Below are 26,609 nucleotides of genomic sequence, written 5' to 3'. Positions count from 1 at the left end.
TCGATTTCTCTCGCAAAATTACGTCGGAATAGTGCCAGAAAGAATTTATTCCAGCACTTTTGAAAATCGCGAAAATTTTCGCCAAAAATACAAAGGGGTTAACCTTCCTTTTTTTTTGACCGAAAAATCTTTCGTCTTAGAATTGATTTGTATGACCCTTTCCCGACCAATTGGACCCCCAGGAACTCAGAAAACACGGCAAAAAGAGCGTGGGACCAACAGGAAAGTAATTACGAAGGAAAAAGAAGCTGCTGAAAAATGGCGAAAACTCAGGTTCTCGTTTTTTGGCTGTAACTTTTGATCTGTTGATCGCAGCCTATTGGAACTGCGCTCAATCGATTTCTCTCGCAAAATTACGTCGGAATAGTGCCAGACAGAATTTATTCCAGCACTTTTAAAAATCGCGAAAATTTTTGCCAAAAATACAAAGGGGTTAACCTTCCTTTTTTTTTGACCGAAAAATTTTTCGTCTCAGAATTCATTTGTATGACTCTTTCCCGACCAATTGGACCCCCAGGAACTCAGAAAACACGGCGAAAAGAGCGTGGGACCAACAGGAAAGTAATGACGAAGGAAAAAGCAGCTGCTGAAAAATGGCGAAAACTCAGGTTCTCGTTTTTTGGCTGTAACTTTTGATCTGTTGATCGCAGCCTATTGGAACTGCGCCCAATCGATTTCTCTCGCAAAATTACGTCGGAATAGTGCCAGAAAGAATTTATTCCAGCACTTTTTAGAATCGCAAAAATTTTCGCCAAAAATACAAAGGGGTTAACCTTCCTTTTTTTTTGACCGAAAAATCTTTCGTCTTAGAATTGATTTGTATGACCCTTTCCCGACCAATTGGACTCCCAGGAACTCAGAAAACACGGCGAAAAGAGCGTGGGACCAACAGGAAAGTAATTACGAAGGAAAAAGAAGCTGCTGAAAAGTTGAATAGTGCCAGAAAGAATTTATTCCAGCACTTTTGAAAATCGCGAAAATTTTCGCCAAAAATACAAAGGGGTTAACCTTCCTTTTTTTTTGACGGAAAAATTTTTCGTCTCAGAATTCATTTGTATGACCCTCTCCCGACCAATTGGACCCCCAGGAACTCAGAAAACACGGCGAAAAGAGCGTGGGACCAACAGGAAAGTAATTACGAAGGAAAAAGCAGCTGCTGAAAAATGGCGAAAACTCAGGTTCTCGTTTTTTGGCTGTAACTTTTGATCTGTTGATCGCAGCCTATTGGAACTGCGCTCAATCGATTTCTCTCGCAAAATTACGTCGGAATAGTGCCAGAAAGAATTTATTCCAGCACTTTTGAAAATCGCGAAAATTTTCGCCAAAAATACAAAGGGGTTAACCTTCCTTTTTTTTTAACCGAAAAATTTTTCGTCCTGGAATTCATTTGTATGACTCTTTCCCGACCAATTGGACCCCCAGGAACTCAGAAAACACGGCGAAAAGAGCGTGGGACCAACAGGAAAGTAATGACGAAGGAAAAAGCAGCTGCTGAAAAATGGCGAAAACTCAGGTTCTCGTTTTTCGGCTGTAACTTTTGATCTGTTGATCGCAGCCTATTGGAACTGCGCCCAATCGATTTCTCTCGCAAAATTACGTCGGAATAGTGCCAGAAAGAATTTATTCCAGCACTTTTTAGAATCGCAAAAATTTTCGCCAAAAATACAAAGGGGTTAACCTTCCTTTTTTTTTGACCGAAAAATTTTTCGTCTTGGAATTGATTTGTATGACTCTTTCCCGACCAATTGGACCCCCAGGAACTCAGAAAACACGGCGAAAAGAGCGTGGGACCAACAGCAAAGTAATTACGAAGGAAAAAGCAGCTGCTGAAAAATGGCGAAAACTCAGGTTCTCGTTTTTTGGCTGTAACTTTTGATCTGTTGATCGCAGCCTATTGGAACTGCGCTCAATCGATTTCTCTCGCAAAATTACGTCGGAATAGTGCCAGAAAGAATTTATTCCAGCACTTTTGAAAATCGCGAAAATTTTCGCCAAAAATACAAAGGGGTTAACCTTCCTTTTTTTTTGACCGAAAAATCTTTCGTCTTAGAATTGATTTGTATGACCCTTTCCCGACCAATTGGACTCCCAGGAACTCAGAAAACACGGCGAAAAGAGCGTGGGACCAACAGGAAAGTAATTACGAAGGAAAAAGAAGCTGCTGAAAAATGGCGAAAACTCAGGTTCTCGTTTTTTGGCTGTAACTTTTGATCTGTTGATCGCAGCCTATTGGAACTGCGCTCAATCGATTTCTCTCGCAAAATTACGTCGGAATAGTGCCAGAAAGAATTTATTCCAGCACTTTTGAAAATCGCGAAAATTTTCGCCAAAAATACAAAGGGGTTAACCTTCCTTTTTTTTTGACCGAAAAATCTTTCGTCTTAGAATTGATTTGTATGACCCTTTCCCGACCAATTGGACTCCCAGGAACTCAGAAAACACGGCGAAAAGAGCGTGGGACCAACAGGAAAGTAATTACGAAGGAAAAAGAAGCTGCTGAAAAATGGCGAAAACTCAGGTTCTCGTTTTTTGGCTGTAACTTTTGATCTGTTGATCGCAGCCTATTGGAACTGCGCCCAATCGATTTCTCTCGCAAAATTACGTCGGAATAGCGCCAGAAAGAATTTATTCCAGCACTTTTAAAAATCGCGAAAATTTTCGCCAAAAATACAAAGGGGTTAACCTTCCTTTTTTTTTGACGGAAAAATTTTCCGTCTTAGAATCCATTTGTATGACCCTCTCCCGACCAATTGGACCCCCAGGAACTCAGAAAACACGGCGAAAAGAGCGTGGGACCAACAGGAAAGTAATTACGAAGGAAAAAGCAGCTGCTGAAAAATGGCGAGAACTCAGGTTCTCGTTTTTTGGCTGTAACTTTTGATCTGTTGATCGCAGCCTATTGGAACTGCGCTCAATCGATTTCTCTCGCAAAATGACGTCGGAATAGTGCCAGAAAGAATTTATTCCAGCACTTTTGAAAATCGCGAAAATTTTCGCCAAAAATACAAAGGGGTTGACCTTCCTTTTTTTTTGACCGAAAAATTTTTCGTCCTGGAATTCATTTGTATGACTCTTTCCCGACCAATTGGACCCCCGGGAACTCAGAAAACACGGCGAAAAGAGCGTGGGACCAACAGGAAAGTAATTACGAAGGAAAAAGCAGCTGCTGAAAAATGGCGAAAACTCAGGTTCTCGTTTTTTGGCTGTAACTTTTGATCTGTTGATCGCAGCCTATTGGAACTGCGCTCAATCGATTTCTCTCGCAAAATTACGTCGGAATAGTGCCAGACAGAATTTATTCCAGCACTTTTAAAAATCGCGAAAATTTTTGCCAAAAATACAAAGGGGTTAACCTTCCTTTTTTTTTGACTGAAAAATTTTTCGTCTCAGAATTCATTTGTATGACCCTCTCCCGACCAATTGGACCCCCAGGAACTCAGAAAACACGGCGAAAAGAGCGTGGGACCAACAGCAAAGTAATTACGAAGGAAAAAGCAGCTGCTGAAAAATGGCGAAAACTCAGGTTCTCGTTTTTTGGCTGTAACTTTTGATCTGTTGATCGCAGCCTATTGGAACTGCGCCCAATCGATTTCTCTCGCAAAATTACGTCGGAATAGCGCCAGAAAGAATTTATTCCAGCACTTTTAAAAATCGCGAAAATTTTCGCCAAAAATACAAAGGGGTTAACCTTCCTTTTTTTTTGACGGAAAAATTTTTCGTCTCAGAATTCATTTGTATGACCCTCTCCCGACCAATTGGACCCCCAGGAACTCAGAAAACACGGCGAAAAGAGCGTGGGACCAACAGGAAAGTAATTACGAAGGAAAAAGAAGCTGCTGAAAAATGGCGAAAACTCAGGTTCTCGTTTGTCGGCTGTAACTTTTGATCTGTTGATCGCAGCCTATTGGAACTGCGCCCAATCGATTTTTCTCGCAAAATTACGTCGGAATAGTGCCAGAAAGAATTTATTTCAGCACTTTTTAGAATCGCAAAAATTTTCGCCAAAAATACAAAGGGGTTAACCTTCCTTTTTTTTTGACCGAAAAATTTTTCGTCTCAGAATTCATTTGTATGACCCTCTCCCGACCAATTGGACCCCCAGGAACTCAGAAAACACGGCGAAAAGAGCGTGGGACCAACAGCAAAGTAATTACGAAGGAAAAAGCAGCTGCTGAAAAATGGCGAGAACTCAGGTTCTCGTTTTTTGGCTGTAACTTTTGATCTGTTGATCGCAGCCTATTGGAACTGCGCTCAATCGATTTCTCTCGCAAAATGACGTCGGAATAGTGCCAGAAAGAATTTATTCCAGCACTTTTGAAAATCGCGAAAATTTTCGCCAAAAATACAAAGGGGTTGACCTTCCTTTTTTTTTGACCGAAAAATTTTTCGTCCTGGAATTCATTTGTATGACTCTTTCCCGACCAATTGGACCCCCGGGAACTCAGAAAACACGGCGAAAAGAGCGTGGGACCAACAGGAAAGTAATTACGAAGGAAAAAGCAGCTGCTGAAAAATGGCGAAAACTCAGGTTCTCGTTTTTTGGCTGTAACTTTTGATCTGTTGATCGCAGCCTATTGGAACTGCGCTCAATCGATTTCTCTCGCAAAATTACGTCGGAATAGTGCCAGACAGAATTTATTCCAGCACTTTTAAAAATCGCGAAAATTTTTGCCAAAAATACAAAGGGGTTAACCTTCCTTTTTTTTTGACTGAAAAATTTTTCGTCTCAGAATTCATTTGTATGACCCTCTCCCGACCAATTGGACCCCCAGGAACTCAGAAAACACGGCGAAAAGAGCGTGGGACCAACAGCAAAGTAATTACGAAGGAAAAAGCAGCTGCTGAAAAATGGCGAAAACTCAGGTTCTCGTTTTTTGGCTGTAACTTTTGATCTGTTGATCGCAGCCTATTGGAACTGCGCCCAATCGATTTCTCTCGCAAAATTACGTCGGAATAGCGCCAGAAAGAATTTATTCCAGCACTTTTAAAAATCGCGAAAATTTTCGCCAAAAATACAAAGGGGTTAACCTTCCTTTTTTTTTGACGGAAAAATTTTTCGTCTCAGAATTCATTTGTATGACCCTCTCCCGACCAATTGGACCCCCAGGAACTCAGAAAACACGGCGAAAAGAGCGTGGGACCAACAGGAAAGTAATTACGAAGGAAAAAGAAGCTGCTGAAAAATGGCGAAAACTCAGGTTCTCGTTTGTCGGCTGTAACTTTTGATCTGTTGATCGCAGCCTATTGGAACAGCGCCCAATCGATTTTTCTCGCAAAATTACGTCGGAATAGTGCCAGAAAGAATTTATTTCAGCACTTTTTAGAATCGCAAAAATTTTCGCCAAAAATACAAAGGGGTTAACCTTCCTTTTTTTTTGACCGAAAAATTTTTCGTCTCAGAATTCATTTGTATGACCCTCTCCCGACCAATTGGACCCCCAGGAACTCAGAAAACACGGCGAAAAGAGCGTGGGACCAACAGCAAAGTAATTACGAAGGAAAAAGCAGCTGCTGAAAAATGGCGAAAACTCAGGTTCTCGTTTTTTGGCTGTAACTTTTGATCTGTTGATCGCAGCCTATTGGAACTGCGCCCAATCGATTTCTCTCGCAAAATTACGTCGGAATAGCGCCAGAAAGAATTTATTCCAGCACTTTTGAAAATCGCGAAAATTTTCGCCAAAAATACAAAGGGGTTAACCTTCCTTTTTTTTTGACCGAAAAATCTTTCGTCTTAGAATTGATTTGTATGACCCTTTCCCGACCAATTGGACCCCCAGGAACTCAGAAAACACGGCGAAAAGAGCGTGGGACCAACAGGAAAGTAATTACGAAGGAAAAAGAAGCTGCTGAAAAATGGCGAAAACTCAGGTTCTCGTTTTTTGGCTGTAACTTTTGATCTGTTGATCGCAGCCTATTGGAACTGCGCTCAATCGATTTCTCTCGCAAAATTACGTCGGAATAGTGCCAGACAGAATTTATTCCAGCACTTTTAAAAATCGCGAAAATTTTTGCCAAAAATACAAAGGGGTTAACCTTCCTTTTTTTTTGACTGAAAAATTTTTCGTCTCAGAATTCATTTGTATGACCCTCTCCCGACCAATTGGACCCCCAGGAACTCAGAAAACACGGCGAAAAGAGCGTGGGACCAACAGCAAAGTAATTACGAAGGAAAAAGCAGCTGCTGAAAAATGGCGAAAACTCAGGTTCTCGTTTTTTGGCTGTAACTTTTGATCTGTTGATCGCAGCCTATTGGAACTGCGCCCAATCGATTTCTCTCGCAAAATTACGTCGGAATAGCGCCAGAAAGAATTTATTCCAGCACTTTTAAAAATCGCGAAAATTTTCGCCAAAAATACAAAGGGGTTAACCTTCCTTTTTTTTTGACGGAAAAATTTTTCGTCTCAGAATTCATTTGTATGACCCTCTCCCGACCAATTGGACCCCCAGGAACTCAGAAAACACGGCGAAAAGAGCGTGGGACCAACAGGAAAGTAATTACGAAGGAAAAAGAAGCTGCTGAAAAATGGCGAAAACTCAGGTTCTCGTTTGTCGGCTGTAACTTTTGATCTGTTGATCGCAGCCTATTGGAACTGCGCTCAATCGATTTCTCTCGCAAAATTACGTCGGAATAGCGCCAGAAAGAATTTATTCCAGCACTTTTAAAAATCGCAAAAATTTTCGCCAAAAATACAAAGGGGTTAACCTTCCTTTTTTTTTGACCGAAAAATTTTTCGTCTTGGAATTGATTTGTATGACTCTTTCCCGACCAATTGGACCCCCAGGAACCCAGAAAACACGGCGAAAAGAGCGTGGGACCAACAGGAAAGTAATTACGAAGGAAGAAGAAGCTGCTGAAAAATGGCGAAAACTCAGGTTCTCGTTTTTTGGCTGTAACTTTTGATCTGTTGATCGCAGCCTATTGGAACTGCGCTCAATCGATTTCTCTCGCAAAATGACGTCGGAATAGTGCCAGAAAGAATTTATTCCAGCACTTTTGAAAATCGCGAAAATTTTCGCCAAAAATACAAAGGGGTTAAACCTTCCTTTTTTTTTGACCGAAAAATTTTTCGTCTTGGAATTGATTTGTATGACTCTTTCCCGACCAATTGGACCCCCAGGAACCCAGAAAACACGGCGAAAAGAGCGTGGGACCAACAGGAAAGTAATTACGAAGGAAGAAGAAGCTGCTGAAAAATGGCGAAAACTCAGGTTCTCGTTTTTTGGCTGTAACTTTTGATCTGTTGATCGCAGCCTATTGGAACTGCGCCCAATCGATTTCTCTCGCAAAATTACGTCGGAATAGTGCCAGAAAGAATTTATTCCAGCACTTTTGAAAATCGCGAAAATTTTCGCCAAAAATACAAAGGGGTCAGCCTCATCTATCTTCTGTGCACAAAACTCTTCGTCTCAGATACGGCTCGTACGTCACCTGTTAAGCTAATCGGACCCCTAGAAACTCAGGAAATGCAACAAAACGGCCGTCGGACTTCCAGGACAGAAATGACGAATGAAATTTCCTGTTCTCTGGCTCAGTTAATAATCTGGTCCGAACAATTGGGATTAAAACAGAATCGTAGATAGTCTCCACACTATCATGGAGGTATACCAGACTCTCACATCCCACTCGAGGCTCCGAAAAATTTGAACGTATTCCAACAAGTGACTAGGAACTTTACGCCACAGTTCAGGTGGAACAGTTAAGTCAAATGTCTTGCGATAATATTCTGAGATGCATGTGATAATACAACCCTGCAGCCCCATGTAATGGATTCTCAAATATTGATGTTCTCAACTGAGGGGGCCAAGTTTTCAGAAGATTTCATGTCCTTCACGCCATGCGATTCTGGCTTGTGCTTGGATTCCTCGTCTGCCTGTTGATGTCAAACCTCTCGTGGTCGAATACTACTTGCACTATTGACTCCAAGTTCATGGTACTGGGGGCCGAAGTGGAGGCTGATGAGAAACACGATCAATTATGCTTAAGAAATATGAAAAGTGAGTTCGAATCGCGTGGTCTACATGAGGTCTACTAACACTCACTTGGTATTATCTTAAAACATAAGTCTATTTCGTTCAAGGAAGAGCTGTGACAGAGGAGGAAATATCGTTCATTGCCAGCACTTTGCAGCCAAGTGAGTGCTTCAGTTTGCTCTACTTGCTGCACCACGGTTACAACAGAAGACGTAGAAGAGAAGTTTCGGCTGAGGTACTCCCCACGTGAACAACTATTAGGGTTTCTTTATGTATCAGCTTTTAACCTAGCATACTGCATATTTGATTACAAAAAAATGTTCTCATTAGAAAGAATCAAACATTCATGAAAGGTCTGCCCAAATAACACCCTGTGAAACAATGCTGCTCAATTACTGGCGAGATCCTAGTTCCAGGGGTCAAAGAGATTGCTCCCAAGTATCGCGGACTCTTCGAAAAGTGAAAAGACAAGACCTAGCAAGATGGCTGTGCTATAGGCGGCCTTCGTACTTCTTCAGAACCGGTGATTTAAATGGAACAAACGATGCCACTCCCTTATCTTCGGAGATGCAGATGATGTAAGTTAACTGCGGAAGCTACTCGGCGAGAAACGTGGTATTTCTAAAATCGTAATATCGCAGAACTTGTGCTTTGCACGTTGCATATACTTAAGCGTTACAACTTAATTAAAGTAGAATCCAAGAACAACCCTTCACTTTCGCAGACCGATCTACTCCAGTCATCCAAAGACTGACCACTCTGCAGTGGCTTCAGATCGTGAAACGGTGAACCGAGCTTTGATTGATTCTACCTTGGACTCGATGATGTGGATTTATATCGCCCTGGCGGTTTGCTCAACGGCAGCCGCGCTGCTCTGCGTTAACTGGTTGTTCAGAAGATTTCGAAAACCTTCTCAATATATGTAAAAGACGCTTATTATTCGCTTAATATAATCTATAAGCTCCAACGATTTATGGTGAATATTATCTAACTTCTCTGTATCTTTCAAAATTACCATGTTTATTCATACGGAATCTTATGTTGGTATTCAGAAATTTCGTAATTGTTCTTTAATGCAAAATAACGACTGTGTTCTTTACTCACAGAGCACTAGCTGACAAAGATATACGAAGTTTGCCGTATGCCTGCAGCAGCTGTAACGATAAGCGATCACCTGCATCCAGTGGCAAGAAGAGGTATCAAGTACCCCAAACACGATGCGCGTGTTCGGGTAACGAATAACACGAATATATAATAATGTTTAAAAATTGATACATAACGAATATTCGTAAAGTACTTGCTTGGAGTGCAACCTTCCGCATCAAGACAAAGAATCAAGGGCAGAATAATTTGTATCGAGATTAAATAGAATGCAATAAATATTCGATTTTTATAATATTCTTCAGCTCCCATCTACAGCAATAATGAATAATCTTGTGTGATTTCATTTGGGCGCTGTTGAATCCGGATGTTATTGAAGGTATTTTTAAGCGAGACAAGAACGCTCAAAAATTATAAATACCCTTAGCGTAGTGATTTGTAAAAATTTATAAGATCGGTAGCGTTCTTTGATAAATACGTGGCAAGATCGAATCTCCCCATCTCTTGTAAAATTTTCTCTATTCGCTCATGAGCTTTCTCGTCTTTCAGAGCCATTTTATTCCACTTGTCGAGTTTAAGGAGACAATGAATGTCTGGTTTAAATGAAAAAGTTTTATCAGTGGAGCTCTGCTCTTGAGCTTTACAATTTGCTTGTAGGCTGTTCGACAAGGCATTCGTCAAGTATGCGCATTCTTCTGGATAGAGTCTTTTGGAGAGATACTGGAGTTCGCTCTGGGTCAGATAGCCTTCATCGGTGACTTGAGGATCCTTGCATATGAGGATGAAAATGTGAAACGCTTGGTGTGAAAAATTAAACAATATCGCGCTATGCCAAAAAATACCGAGGTGATTTACTCGTAAATAGATTTTAAGTCCGCTACTTACCGTTGCAATAACAATCGTCAAAAGGTAAAACTGTACAAGTTTCATTACATTGAAAAGAAGGTACATATATTTATAAAAAAGTTGAAATTGCATCGATAAACCGCTGTTACCAACTGCATTTCCTCTTATACGTACGTTTGACAATCGAGCATAATTCGTAACTCCATTCACGTTCATCGAACGCGTATCTGTTGTTTTTTCGTCCGAAAACGAAATTCCTAGCTATGCAATTTTACAGCTGCTAATAGCGCGGATCAAACTCAGAGCATTGGCCTGACGTCATCCAAGAAACATCTCTGCAGCTTTATCACTAATTAAGAATCGCATGAAATTTTTTTCTTTGATTCCTTGGATCGACGTTTCTTCCGTTTTTCTTTCCTATTGATATTGCAGATTTCCAACTCAGAAGACGAGGCTGAGACTTGAACTCTTCTGGCTCTTTTAGCCCTTCGCGAACCCGACCTTCGAGATGATGATTCAATATTTTTCTCTTTCTCTGCAGACTCGCGTTGCCTCCCGGACATCGTCGATGACTTATTGTTAGACGCCATCGACGTACGGTATACCATCACAGTATTGTCATCTCGTTGTATAGTTGCCGGTATCCTTTCGCGTTTAGTTACACCTGATTGTTTTTCCTCCTTCTCCACTCGTTTCTCGCATTTGGTTTGTCTGTCGACGTGTCTTTCGGGTCTACTTTCCACTTTTCATCACGAAACAAAAAATCGAGTGCGAGGCATAAACACAGAAGAACAAGAAATAACGATTTTCAAAAATAATATACTCACCATTCAGTTTCCCAGGACTATTGCAATTACAGCACTGACAAATTCCGCCTTCTTGATCAAGCAGCGTAAGTATTTTATCCTGAAAGTGTTTCATGTCAAAAGTGCAGCCCTTCCTTGTTTGGCGTTTCTGTCGTGGTCGAATTATCTCTTGCATAGCTTTGAGGCAGCTTTTGGTACCCTTGGTTTCTTCCTTCGACTTGCTCTTGGCTTTCTTCCTTTTCTTCTTGGTTCCAATTTCAGACTTGCAAGTTTCTGGTTCCAACCGATGACACCTGCACGGAATCGGCCAAGTTTCTGTTTGCACTTCTACAGACTCCTCGACAAAATGCTTGCAATTTTCAATCGAGGTTCCACCCGCGCATGTCTCATTGCCTAACGCGGTATCTGAAAAACTTTTCCGACTATCGGTACCCACAGAATTAACACAACTACGTCCCTCAATGTTGATTTCCGATATTGGGCAGGTGTTGATCGACTGAGTTTCAGCGTCGTTCACATCCTCTAAATAACCGACGCATTGCAGCCCTTTTTCGCGAGTGTCAAAGCAGCTCCCCGAGCAGAATTCGCTGGAAAATGAAATCGAATCAAGCCACCTACAAACGTACAGATCATCATGTATTTTTTCACCGACTGATATAATCGTTCACCTCCATTGAGCAGCACATAGGCAATTTATCAATGGCTTTCGAAGAAGGAATAGCATAATTCCGCAAGCAATGATGATTAGAGCACTCAAAATTATGACAAAAATCATGGCATGTTTTGACGTTGTCTGTTTCCAATTCTTTGGTGAATTTGTGTAGGCTGTAGCTTGTTGTCCACTGCTTGTAGTATCTTCAATAGCACTGTAAAATATGGCGTCCACATGCTTTTCTTACAATTTCTCTATACTGTAGTAATATTCAAACCAGTCCATTTTTACCCTGCGATCATCGGAAGACGGATGTTGATGTACTGATTCGTGCTTCTGGGCGTCTTCGTTCGCTGTATTTTGCGAGTCCACCTTTTCTTTCCATCATGCGTATGGTGCAGAGTATGGTCTGTATCTTCTTTAGCCATAACCATCCTCGAGATTCTCTGTTTCACCATATTCTGGAATGTATTTGCTTTCGCACTGGATACTAACGCGTTCCAATTTCTGCGCACGTGATTCGCCAGGTCAATTCTGCCCAAGGCATTCAGATGCAAAATCATGACGACGCGGCCTGGGGGTTCAGCCTTGTCTGAAAAATGATCGAGTTGAATAAAGTCGCGGGAAGTTGGCGGGATTTTATTATTCTTCACCTTGACTCTCACCTGGGAACTGATGGTTCCATGCCGTAAGTTCGTCCAGACATCCGTGGTCCGATATCCAGGCGTTCACAGGTGTCTCTCGAGTAATTCTGTGCCCCTCATCTTTGGGAATTGACAAGTACAGTGACTCCAATAGTCGCATGCATTCCATGGGTTTTAGTTTACGCGAAATTAGCATTAACTCGTCATGGGTGAAGTTTGCCACGTTTTCAACCATTCGTGTGCTCTGAAGTTAAGGTATGAAACAACGTGCGTTTTACATTATGTCTACAGTAGAAGGTTAGGTATAGTCTCGAAAAAGATTATGCAAACAACATTGCAAACATGACTGTATACCAGCCGGTAATTAACCAGCGTGCTTACCCTCAAAATGATGATAATAACATAAAAATTACATACAAATTTCATGGTAAAAATATCCTTAAAAAACCTAACGACCACATCACGAAACTGCAGTCAATACATTGTGACAAAGGACTGGCGTACGCCCAGGTTGGTTAAATATTCGTCACGTGATTAGTGTTTTCAACTATCGTAATTTACAGGTGCAGATGGTTATCCAAACTAATTTTCTCATGTAATAAAAAAAATTTTACCACTTCTTCCAAAGCACAGTGGGGGGGAAAACTTCGTTACTCTACATCGTTTGATTCAATTTCCACCTTTCGTTAAATGATGATCAAATTTTACATCGGTAGTATCAATAGTGTGATCTGATCTAAGATCCCCGATGTCATTTGAGCACAAAAGTACGTTATGTTCAGATACCAGCTGTCCAAAAGTTTTTCCGGCAACATCACACCGTTACTCCTTCTCGTTTATTTTCTTCTGCTTCAGGCAAGTCAGTCAAGTTTTTGAAACGCCAATTGTGTTGTATAAATAATTATGTAAATAATAAATTTTCATTACAGGCCATCGTAGCTGACGTAGAAACAACGGCTTTGCAGCACATCGCAAAGCGATTGCTTCCAAATGAGTGCCAGAGCATAGTCAATCACGGTTTTGAAAGTAAGAGCCACGCAAGAACTCACAATCAGTGTCATTTAATGTTAGAAAAAAACCTGTTAGTTATAATTGATGATAGAATTTCGATTTGGATTTTACATGGTCATAATTTATAGAGTCACCTTACCATTTGTCATCTAACGAAATTGATTGCTTTCGAATGCTCGTTAACTGGGCGTCGAATATTCGTATTAATCGAAGAGACGCCGAATTATTGCTGGGAAATAAACTTCGTAAAATTGGTAGAAATGATTTGGCATCCTGGCTCCTAGCTTCGGCTTATAATAGAGAGAGGAGCGCCACTGAACAAACCTTGGAATCCGAGTGAGATATCGAAAATTATACAGCAAAATCACTACGTCAATGATTTATCCCTTCATCACGCTCTCCAGGCCTTGGGACAGTAAGATGATGAATATTGGGAACTCGAAGTTCTCGTCCGAGTTCTCGGCATTACCGGATATAAACAATTTGATATTTGGGCCACGTCAGAACAAATCACTGCGTGGATCGTCTCCAACTGGCTTTTACCAGCGGTCAATCGTCAGTATTCCCGAAGGGCGAAAGCTGAACGGAATTGAGGATATGGACGTATTCCAGGACCGTTCGCTAGTGATGGGAGAGCCAGAGTCTGAAAATACGGCGAATTCAGGACTGAAAATTCCCCCAGCGAAAGTCGAGGAGGGTAATAAGGACGCTTCGGTGAACGGTACGGTTGATAAGGGAAACGACGGATCGAATTCGACGACAAAATCCGACGAGAAAAAGCACGGAAAATCAAAGCTCTCGAAGCTGTTCCCTCACTTGACCGACGATAAGACAGCGACTTGTTTGAGGGTCTCGCTGAGTACAGCTCTGCTGGTTCTTGGTACAATAATGGTGCTCACATGCTGTTGCGCTCTTCTTCTGCGGAACAGACTTGTGGCTTGCTTTGAGAGACTGAGGAAAAAAAAGCCAAAAATCATGTAAGTGTTCCAGGGTAACCTGCATTTCTCGGGGCTGAGATTAATGTGCTTTTCAGTAAGCGTACGTCGATCGACGAGGAGCAAGGCTTTATGGGACCGAGAACCGTGAGTAGAGTTCCAAAGAGGAACAGCATCGGCAGGAGAGGCGGTGGCTCCGTTGACGTGACCAACGTCGGCACTCAGGACGCCAACGTTCCGCCCAATGATTCCAACGAGTCCAAAGAGTTGGACGAAAAGTCAACGGGGTGTTGCACCTGTTGTGCAAGAAAGAAGAAAAAGAACAGAAAGAAACGAAAAAAATGATCTCGAAGTAGAAATATCTAGGGTCAAAATAATTGTAGCTAGGATGTCGCATCGGTCGAACGACGATCGTCGGAGCTGAACATTTTTTTTCTTAATTGCACATACAACGATAAAACGGTTCCGTACCTGAATCAAGGATTGGAACATTATTTTTTTTCCCTTGGTATGAATTTTATTTCTACTCCCAGAAAAAACGTCGCTGCAAATAAAACAGCGCAGGTTCTTTTTCATACTTGTATACTTATAAATAATTTCACATACCTTACGTAGTATCGATGTTGTATTTATTCGCGTCGAAATATTCCATCTTTCCTAATCACTTTACAGTATGAAATTATTCACAATTCGTTTCGTTTATATCACGCACAATTGATCCTGTGACCGCGTGAAACGAGGAATCGATTAACAATAGAATTTGATAGTATAATAGTGGCATCAAGATGTCAACCACTTGACGCAGGTCGAGGTTGACGAAGATCCGTTGACCATGCCGAAACTTAACCGATGGCTGATGACGTCAATGATCGCGGACCTGAAAGAACTCGTTGCGGTATCAAACGAGATGTGCTCCTGGATTGGTAAGGTCGAACACTTGTCATGGAGGTATCCAACCAGGTTCGCTAGGAATGTCAACGCCATCGCAGTTGTGCAACAACACAACGGCTCGGCTGGTGAGATGTACATTCTGCTCCTAGAACTGGCTTACGACAGGTTTGAACAATTGTACGATTAGAGATACGTCTGGGTCTGATGATTAATGGTGAAGTGTTAAAATACCCGTTTAACAATATCTCGACCTTTGACCCGCCAGGATGCATTTCGTCTTGCGGCTCGTGGTGGAGTTCATGAACGGTCACTCGTTTATCGGTGATTTTTCCAATGAAACAGCCAAGGCGAAGAAGACTCCCCGAAAAATGAGCCTTGCAAACGTGGTTCGGATTTTATGGTGCGGATTGAAGTCGATACCGGAAACTTGGACGCGAAATACGGTGAAGAGATGATCCCAAGTGTTGAAAAAAAAATATGTTAATCCCGAAATTTAATTTCCACTCGCGGTTGATCAGACGAAAGTCAAGCAGCTGGATCAGGGCTCCGTGTTCTCCGATCGGGTATCTTGTGGATGCCAAGCATCCGGTTCACTTACTTCCTGCGAGAGCTGCCGTTACGCCGGAAAGGCAATCGCAGATCTGAGTAACAGCATGAGCGCAGCTTTGCGCGGCAGTAACTTGTCGTCAGAAGTTGTTAGGGTGCGGTAAGATTGGAGATTGCTTCCTCGTGGAAGGTGCATCGTTTTTATATACAGGGCGTGTAATTCGCAGTGAAGACATCCGCGCAGACATCTTTGAAAAAACGCAATGGGCTGTCATGACTAAATTGATTCGAGCGATAGAAGCGGATATCAAGAGTTTGCTCAGTGCCGTATCTAACATCGAGGCCGAGAAAATGGAGCACGAAAAAACTGCTCGAAACTTAAACGAGGAACTGGAAAAACAACGTGCCGAAAAAAGCTCCCTTGAATTAAAAATTGCGGAGACGATTGACCGGATGAGAATCGGTAACTCCAATGCACCTTAGATACTTGAACGAAACGCGTGGTCAATATACGAATTCAATATTGTTCAGTTGAAGGTCAGTTAGAGAGAGTGCAGAACCGTCATGCCGAATCGGTTCAAGAGAATAAAACCCTGGTCGAGTCTCTCTCTGAGGCAGAAAAGAATTCATCGAATTCAGGCAAATATACCGCGAGTTTTGTTATAATTATACGCCTACATGTAATAAGCCATAATTCGAAATTTTTGTTTTATAAGTGTTTTTTAAATGACGATAAGCAGAAGCCTTTCTCGAGATCGTTCTCCGGCAGATCGCAGAAATTGGGGAAAGCAAATTGGCGTGGGAAAATACCGTTAAACAATTAGGCGAAGATTTAAGAGCTACGCGTGATGCAAGCTCAAGCGAGACCGAAAGTCTGCAGAAAAGTTTGGATCAGCTTCGAGAGGAGAAGATTTCGGTGATTTGACAGATGTTGAAATCGTATTATTCGATTAACGCGACTGTTTCCCTTTTTGTAAGATGGAAGAGCAGCACCGCGAAGAGTTGAAGAACTTGAAACGAGGGCATTCAGAAATCGTGGAAAAATTGCAACAAGATGCTAAAAGCAAGCTGCACTTCGGCTCAACGAATATTGATCGAAGGAAGCGAGAAACTGCCGCAGTTGAAATAACGGAGGAAAAAACTAGCGCAGATTTTTCGACTGCCAAAGGTGACCCGGAAATCGACATGAGGCAACAGTTGACAACGAATCGAGAATTAATCGATAAATTAATACGACAAAACGAACGTTTGTCAAGGACTCTGAATTTAATCGAGGAACATCGTAGAAATTCGGGAGAGATGAAACCGTAAAATTTTTTTAAACATCGTTAACTTAAAATGAATATTTTTTATGTCGATAATATATCACGTCAAAGCGAAAATGTATGTAGATCGTATAGACAGATTGAAAATTTATCAATCATTGTTCTTCATACGAATACAGGCCTCAAAATTTTCCTTCCAATTTTTTTACCGTTAGGAAAAAGAAACGGATTTGCATATTTTCCGTAAATTCAATGGAAGGAAAGAATTTGTTGAAAAGATTTTTTTTTAGTCCTTTCGTTTTTGGAACAGAATAATTAAATTTGATCTTAATAAATAAATATTATATACGTTATTACGTTATATATTATATATATAAATAAATTATAGGCAACTTGAGCGAGAACATTAACAATTAGTCATAGATATAGATGAATTCTTCATTCGTATATAATAAATACTATTTGATCAACGGCACAAAATGAAGAAAATGATTGTTAAATGGCTCGCTCGGAATTCCTCTCCTCAAGTTATAATACCTACGTTATTATTACAAGTAAATAAGTAAATGATTTGATTAATCGGTTCGAAGCAATTGAATTTATGTATTTTTTTTTTTTTTTTTTTCAATTCATATACGTATATTCGTTCTATTCATTTTTCGTTTATTTTACTTTTTATTTCATTTTTGGTTTTCATTTTTTCTTTTTTTTGTTGGTATGTTTTAAATATATATTTACAATTTATCGTAAATTTACTTATTACATGTATGCATATATGTATCCATAAAATTGTATTGTATACGTATATACATACATATAATCATAATAATAATAATAATATACTTATGTTGAATTCTACCACTATGCACGACTATCGGTAGACTCGACCGTTTTTCTTGTTACGTTAGTTATTCTCGTGTCTATGCGCGTCTATACATATTTCTCGGTTTTTTTTTTTTTTTGCATGCATGTGTATTGTACATGGCAGTGTATATATATATATATATATATACATAATATGCATATATATATATAATTCATAACGATGATCTTGTATCATGTATAATTTTATATCGTGTGACAGTGTCGTGATGTGATATTATAATAATAATAAGATATGCACAGATAGTGTTACATTAAAGAGACACTCACGCAATTATATTATTACTCCCGAGCAACATTTTTCCCTTTCTTCCTTTCTTTCGTTATTCTCTTTTTACAGTAGTAGTATATTCAATGATTTTTTTCAATATGCCCGGCTCGTCATATTAATTATATAGTTGTAACAATCGTTTCACTAGTCGGTGCTTATTATTAATAATATTAATAATATTATAACTATTATTATTGTTATTATCATTGAAAACTGGGAAGGAAGAACATGATCAACCAATCTCATAAATAATTACATTATATTGTTTGTTTTATCTTCAATTTCATTCCATCTCTTCTCGATCTGCTTAATTTTTTTTTTTTTTTTTTTTGTTTTTTTAAATTTATTTATTTATTTTTTTTTCCGTCGTTTATTCTTATAACAGTTATAGTAAATATCTAAAGGCGATAATAACGAATAAATTAATGGTTAAAACATGATATCAATGATAAGAGAGATTGCGAATTTAAAGTAACACGGGTACAAGTATAACATGAGGGGTGAAGTTAGGAATTAAGGTAATCGCTAATTGCGACGTGTTAAAAACGAAGTTTGGGGAAAATCGGTGATGCAGCTTCCTGTTAATAAAAACGATTAATAAACGAGAGAGGAGGGGGTAAAAAAAAAAAAAATACAATATCGTACAATATACATAAATGTAATTAGCGCCGAAGAGAAAAAAAAATAAAAAAATTAAAAGGGGCAAGGGGGGGGGGGGGGATACAGCGATGAGATAATAAAGGATAATAAATAAAAACAGACAAAAATACGGACAGTCTCTCTGGGGGTGGGGGGTGGGGGCGTTATTGTCATACATAAATCTGTGTAACTTTATTATATCAAGCGAGCACCTCCAGCCGTGTTTTATATATACATATATGTATACACACATACATGTGTACGTATGTATGTATAAACAGAATTAAGGTCCGACGTTGTCTTTTCTAATTAGGTTTGCTAGCATCCGTAGCAGTGCAGTAAATAATTGTACTACATATGAACGAGTGAGTCAGTGTGTGTGTGTGTGTGCCTTTCTGGATGTTTCGTTTCTTTTCATTTGATTGTTCGCTTATCAATTTTCTTTACATCAAATATACCGATTGTTAAATTTTCCAAGATGTCGCTAATGCAATATCACGTGTACCAGGGCTTCGACTTGAATGTAACATTTTTTTCTCCCATCTTTTATCTCTATCAACCTGTATCTCTGTCTTCCGTACTCTATCGTACTGTCGCTGAACACACATATAACGTTTGTCAGGATGGGATGTTTGACATTATAACGGAATAGTAGTCGCGAGGCCAGTGGGGACCAGTAGGTTAGGCCCACTTGTCGACGACCACATCACCCACTGCAACATACACAATGTGTCTGAATTAATTTACTGTTCTGCCACTTTTAAAACCAGCAAACGCCTGCCACCTTCACCGTGTACACAGCGTTACACTTCTGTTAATATTAGTTTCGTATGGCAATATATAATGTGTACGTATATATATACATACATATATAAATATAGGTATATATGTATTATATCATGTGCAGTATATATATATACATATATGTGCATCACCGAAGGCAATCAATGGAATCATTCATTGACGATTATTATTATTATTATTATTATCATCGTGTATAATAATCATTGCTGCGTATAGACAATTCGCTGTACACACGTACTTGTTTCTATATACACACACACACACACATATATATATTATATACGTATATGTATATATGTATATATCCATCCGTGTTTTTATATATAGAGAATGATCAATTCTTCAGAGAATTTCTCTTCATTTTTTTCCCCCTTTCTTTGTCAATTCCATGTCTGCCTTGCATCGGCGGTGTTTGGTGTAGGTTTTATTGCGCGATGTGTGTCCGCTCTGTCGCTGCACGAATCACTTGTGCGATTATCTTCCATCTTATTTCCTCACGACCACCGTCGGGGAAACTGTAATCACATTTGTTACTCTCAATTTACCGTTCACCTAACAAGTTTTGATAAATAAATATACCGTAGGAATTAATTTCAGTACTGGCATCCCGCGTATTTCGATCCGTTATGCTTATATAATATGTATATTCAACGGTCCGTGATCAAATTTATCGTATTAAATTAAACTCGATGCTCCAATTCATTGATATCGAACGTATGTCGCTGTAGTTTTTTTCACATTACGATAGTTATAAAGGCTGGAAGTGTTTACGCGATTTTTTGATAGTACTATTATAACGTCGATTGCATCCGGTGTAATTTGATCGTGTCTCTTTGTGAATATGTACAACAGATGTGATAAGTTATCATCGTCAGAATCCCGAGGATATACAAGTATTGGAAACATTGGTTACGGATACGGATATCGTGCAACGATTAAAACAAATTATAAATTTACATCGGGCTTGACGGAAGAATTTTAACGGACAAGACAATTACCGAAATGGCACGAGACCAATTTTGTAAACCGAGAATCTCGACACAAATGTTATAGAAACAATTTTTACGTATTAAACGAATAGAGTAACGTATTATTATCATTGCTCGATTGAGAATGAAAAAAAAAACAAAAAAAAAAAATGTAGTCCTGCGAATTAATTATCCAGAATACAACAGGTTGTGAGAAAAACAGGTGTACACATTCGGAAACAACGAGACATGTATAAATTATTCAATATATTAATTATAACAACAAATGGGCATCATATATATGTAGATTAGTATAATAAAACGTATATATATATATATATAAGTATACTGCAAAAAAGTGTGCGTTACCTTACCAGAAATGTCGAGTGACGTGCAGGTCGGTGTTTCCTTCGTGGTGAAGTAAGAACGGAGATTTGACTGAACTGACAAACCAGCAGGCATGGTAGTGTGGTGAAAGAAAAAAGGAAAAAAGAAAGAAAGAAAAAAAAAACGAATGTTTCTCTTTTTCGTTGTGAATTATTACAGAGAAACGCCAACTGTAGCAGATGTACAACACAGCCGAATTTAAGTACAAATTCGGTAATTCTTCATCGTATAAGTATAATTTGATCGCTCAGTTTATCGATTTGAACATATCTATCAAAAACAAGCATGCTTGAAATTTCGACAATAGTGATTTAACATCGCAGTTATCGCAATGATCGTAATTTCCTTTTTTTCAGACCATTGTGTTCTTTCAAACGTTATATTTCATTGTCCTACCCCGAAAATCCACAATATTTAAACAAATTTCAAATACGATTTGTACAATGCGAAATATCAATTGCATCAAGATTATCGTATACCATAAAACCGAAGGAATTTACTCTGTACACAATGATACGTCATTGTAGAGCAAAGAAACAATTTGTGTACAATATTGAATTTATTGAAATAATTCACGTTTGATATTTGAGGACGTGGCAGTATTTACATATATGATATATGTATATTTATATACACATTTATATTAAGTAACAACAAATTAACGGAGATAAAGTGTTGAAAGTAAAAAAAATTGATTAAAACGGGGGAAAAAAAAAAACAAAACAAGAATTGAAATAAAAATTACAGAGAAATTTGTCTAGTTAGTATGTAATGTATTATACGTGTATAATGGTGCTCAAACTGTCGTATTGTCTGAGTGACTGACGATGATTCAACATTACCAAAAATTGGTCAATTTATATTATAAATTTCGACAGATTAGTATTTTGTGTGACATGGTATGTATGTATGTATGTATGGCCAATTATTAATTTTCAACACACACAATTAGTAACACATGATTTGTTTCTTTCTTTATTATTATAACAAGTTGGTAACGTATCAATTAACCAATTAATTAATCAATCAATCAAACAATCAATCAATCAATTAATTAGATAATATTCTGCAGTTTCGTTTCTTTTCCTCTTATTATACATATTCTTTATCATTTTCATTAATTTTTAATTCCCTTCCTTTTCTACTTGTTATAATATTATTCAGTTCAAAATTCGTAAATGTAGTATTTATAATATTTATCTTCGTTCGCTCGCATCGTTAGAGATAAATAAAATTGATAAATAAACAAAATCGTTGCTACACAATCGAGTTCCATACTCACGACTATTCCCAGTCGTTGTAATTAGAACTTGTGACAGTAATAATAATATTAATAATAATAATAATAACATTAAAGTCGAACGTCGTTAAGTTTCAGTTCAGGGTTAGGCTTAGTTCAGGTAATTGTGACTAATCAAAGGGTGCAAAATTAACGGTCACCCTAATCGCACGCTTTTGTTATAGACATACTTCCTGCAAATTTTTACTCGTTTTTCCGGCGTCAACGCCAAATACGAACCGTCACTCTTCCGTGCACATTATTATAGTCACCTCACTTTACAAAAACTTTATGCGATTGTGGTGTTTATATTTGTTCTCTCTATGTGTGTGTTTTCCTTTTTTCTTTTAAATTAATATAAATATACATTATTATTATTATCATCGGATGGCACACCGCACTTTCCTCTCTCATCTCTCCCCCTTGTCAAAAAGCTTCGGATGATTGTTGTTACTTTTCATTCGTTTCACACCAGCGGGTTAACGTGTTTAAACGTAGTACTTACTATTTATTATGCGATACCCAGCCAATTGCAGTGACACTCCAAATAAAACAAAAAATAATAAAAAAAAAAAAAAAAAAAAAACAAAGGAAAAAAAAATAAATAAACAAAACGAACGTTAATCAACTTTCTACAAGTTTCTCACCTTACAATTGAGCATAGTAGAGTAGAATTGAAATTTCTTCTTCTAATATGAACGTAGCCGCGTCAGAGAATCGTCGAATCTCTCCTCGAGATGTTTTACATGTTTTACACATTGTTACTTATTGATTTTCGAGATTCGCGATAAGTCTACAATACGGTACATCGATTTGCGTTAAAAAGAAAAAAAAAAAAAAAAATTACAACTCTACTTTCGTTGAAAAAAAAAGAAAGAAAAAAAAAAAAAAGATTCCAAATCGTTAACAATAACTTTTACCTCGAGCAGAGATACCGATTTCTGCCTAACATCATTTATATATTCAACTGACGCGATTACTGGATTTTTAAAATCGGTTATTGTAGCACATAATAGGGATGACACAATAGACAAATGTTATTGTATTATTAAAAACACAACCACTCCGAATTAGTGCGTGATAAGTTTACCGGCAATAAAACAGTACCGTCCACAACACTAACTCTTTCCATTCTTAACCGGTTAAGTTCAATTATGCCAAAATTCTATGTATGTGTATATATATATATATATATTTATATTTATACACACACCTGTATAGTGATTTTGTTGTTTTTTTTTTCTTTTCTTTAATTCTCTTTCTTTTCACTTTAAACGTATAGGTAGTATGTTATTTATGCTATATATAATGTATGTATATATATATATAAATTACTATTATGTCGTGATCTAATAATTTAATAATCTTGATGGATTATTAAACCGTTTCAATATTTTATAATATTATGTATATATATATGCATTGAATGCCTTCGATAAATCATCGATTGTGCAGTTGGCCCACTATTTATATCAAACCACTGCTCATCAGTCTTGTTGCGTTTTCGAGGGTCAAAATAGTGGGCGCAGCTACGTTATCACACAGCACAAAAGGAAAGAGATATTGAAAACGAGGAGCAGGGAAAAAAAAATTACAAAAAAAAAAAAAAACTAACGGATTCACAAAAATTAAACAGCCGCCAAAAACTGTATACGGCTAAATAAGAATAATTAAAAATAAGTTATTGTTACGACGTTGCCTATAGGTCGTTTGTACAATTCTTTTACACACGATCATCTTCCTCTATCCCTCTTTCTCTTTCACTCATTTTTTTTTTTTTTTTTTTTGTACCCTTAGTAGACCCCAGTTTTGCACATTCTCTACTTTTGCATCTTACACCGTTCACAATTAATTGGATACACGTTGTTAGTTATTCAAAAAAAAAATAATAATAATAATCCAATCCGTGGTCAAAGTTTGAGACCGTCTGAATCGTTGAGAATTGTTCAAAAAATTGTAAACAAAACTCTGAACAGATAAAAGTCAATCAATGGTAACACTGTCTTTTTTGAGTAGGGTGAATGAATATAGGTAATTTTTATCAGCGAAATCATACGTTATCAATATTCAAATATCGTCTCTTCCTCGCTCTGAGCGCTTCGATGAGTAGGAATCTACAAATCTTGGTCCAAGGATTTCTCTGCTAATCATGTTCAAAGGGTTATTGGTGCCCCGTCGATAACGAAATTGGATAAAAATACAGAAATTACGTTTACGTAACATCGAATCGGCATTGCCAATAGATGTGCATACACACGCGCACTCACACCCACACAAATATCATCGTATACATAACGTAAAATCCACATAAACTAATTAGTTACGTTGAATAACAATGTCGCTTAGTTGTTAATCGTTAATTTAGATGATTGAATTATTTGGTAATGGTAATTTCGAACAATTATTTAGGAATGGGTGTCTGTAGGTGACAGAGGTGCAACTACATTAAGCGTGTAACGAACATGCACAAAAGCTCTGGATGAGGGAGTGAAGGAAGACACGTTACGAATAGTGTGTCGTGGAAACATCTTCAATCCAATTCCCCATGCAGATAATGTATTTTGCAATACTTTCGAAAAGTTGATACTCCCGACGTTTACTACTCCGATTTCAGCTTCTTCCTCGAAGGTGCAGGCAAACCTGGTACTGTGAATGTTAATGCACACACACATATATATACATGTACATGTAATTGTCAATCACAAAGCTGTAAATGAAAGAAAGAGAGAAATTTTGGGATTTACAAAAGGGCAGATATACCTATGAATGTACGAAAATAATTATCACCACTGGAATTAGTTCGAATTAGAAGGGAAAAAAGATAAACTCAGTTCAACGTAAACACAGATGATTGGGTGAAGATTGTGAGTGAGGAACTACAGATGCAAAAGTGAGAAAACACGAGTTAATCTACATGTATGTATTTCCTATCTACCTCTCCATCGACACTTTTGTAAAAAAAAAAAAAGCAACTCTTCTTTTTATTTTTTGTTTTTGTTGGTAATTTTTCCTTCATTTAATTATATTCTCCTACACTCTTTTCGCTAATTAAATCTACCACTTTGTGTATTTGAAAAATAACTTTTCAACCCTAAGCATTAATATAAATAATAAAATTATGTCACTAATATCTCAACATACCTATAATAATAGTAGGAATAATAATAATAATAGGAATAATAATAATAATAATGTATTGGTATGTACATTTGATTTTTTTCGTTTACCTTCTTTACGCATAAAATGGGAAATATCTCAAATTAGCAATGGAATATACCTATTCGCTTTTTACGCGTAACAAATAATGAAAAAAATAAGGGGGGAAATGATCTACTATGTGATTGGCTGTATATAATATATATATATATATGTGTGTGTGTGTGTAATCTACAATTCTACTCTACAATGCAATGCACTGATTACCGTTGCAATTAATTAATTGTCTATGTGAAGAAAAATTGCTTTGATAAATTCGACCGGGTAACGAATGTGAACATAATTTACCATTGAATTCGTATTCACAGTTCGATTCGTGAAACGGTAAAATGTCGATGGAGTCAGCATGCGCAATTAGTCAGCGTGCACAAGTTACGGACACATAAGGGGAAAAAAAATAAAACTGAACTTTTTTTTTTTTTTTTAAATGTAATGCACCCACACCAAGTGTTGTGACGAAACTAAGTGCATTGCTTGTTGACGTGCGGTGAATTTTTATTTCTTTTCTCGTTTCATTTTTTTTTCTTTTTTTTCTTTTTTTTGTTTTTCTCTTCTTTTAATCAGTATTATCAGAAAATCGTGTCATCGGAATCAATACTGAGGTCAGTTGGCTACGATTTACATACGTTAATGCTTAAAAAGGCACTTGTATAAAATAATTTAAAAATCATGATTCTTGAATAACGGTAGAATATTCAAAAACACTTGGAGCCACTGGAGTTGGTAGAATTTATGGCGACGGTTGTGGTAACGCTGTTGTCTACAGGGGGAGAAGAAGGGCAGGGGGACATCGTGGGAGCATTTAGTAACGACGCACGGTTATGATTGCACTGACTAACACCATGCGCAGCAGTCCAAAAACTTGTTAAAAATCTCACTTAAACACACTTCGTTAATAATTCATTATTATTAATTATTGTTATATATGTATATATGTTTCATATACGCATATATATATATCTCTTTTTGTGGTTGTTGGTTATTTTTTCTTTTGCTTTTTTTTTCTCTCTTTCATTTCGTCACTTCTCCCGTGCCATGGGGGAAGTTCAATATTAAATGCAACTGCAAGTCCAGGTAATTCAGTTATTTATGAACGTTACCCCCACGGGAAAAAGAAACATTATTATTATTATTATTATTATTGATCAACTAATATTAGACGAGGTTTTTTTCTTTTCTTTTCTGTTTGATTTTTTTTTTTTTTTGCTGTTTTTGTTTTGGTTTTTTTTTTTTATTTTTATTTTATCTAGATTGGAGAAACTAGTATCGCTCCAAAGAACACAGCCCACATCAGTACAATCCAATGCACGGTGTATATTGGGTTCTCACCATCTGTGATTTTTCTGGCGACAAACTTCAGGGTTTCATCAAGGAGTACCACTGGAATGGAGAACTTCATTACGGTGATCCATTCGTCCAGGGTCAAGGGGCACACTTGGAACACGGACTGAAATACAATAATTAATATTTCATTAATCACATATTCTTTCAAGCT

At 37.9% G+C, this 26,609-nt stretch overlaps 1 protein-coding gene across 6 annotated transcripts in view; it reads right to left on the bottom strand.

Annotated features, from left to right (window-relative positions):
* Nucleotides 1-17,209: 17,209 nt before the first annotated feature.
* SERCA (ATPase sarcoplasmic/endoplasmic reticulum Ca2+ transporting SERCA) overlaps nt 17,210-26,609 on the bottom strand; it is a 35,271-nt gene continuing 25,871 nt past the window's right edge. For 4 of the 6 annotated variants that reach the window (XM_046628905.2, XM_069136572.1, XM_046628906.2 and 1 more), the window contains exon 13: nt 21,568-26,561. In XM_046628905.2, coding sequence (XP_046484861.1) covers nt 26,361-26,561 — 201 coding nt within the window. In that variant the 3' untranslated portion in view covers nt 21,568-26,360. Of the gene's footprint in view, nt 19,780-21,567; nt 26,562-26,609 lie in introns of those variants that run through there. The other 2 variants (XM_046628908.2, XM_046628909.2) reach the window with 2 other exon arrangements.

Source organism: Neodiprion pinetum, chromosome 5, assembly GCF_021155775.2.
Source record: "Neodiprion pinetum isolate iyNeoPine1 chromosome 5, iyNeoPine1.2, whole genome shotgun sequence".
Classification (NCBI taxonomy): domain Eukaryota; kingdom Metazoa; phylum Arthropoda; class Insecta; order Hymenoptera; family Diprionidae; genus Neodiprion; species Neodiprion pinetum.
This window is presented reverse-complemented; position numbering and strand designations above follow the sequence as displayed.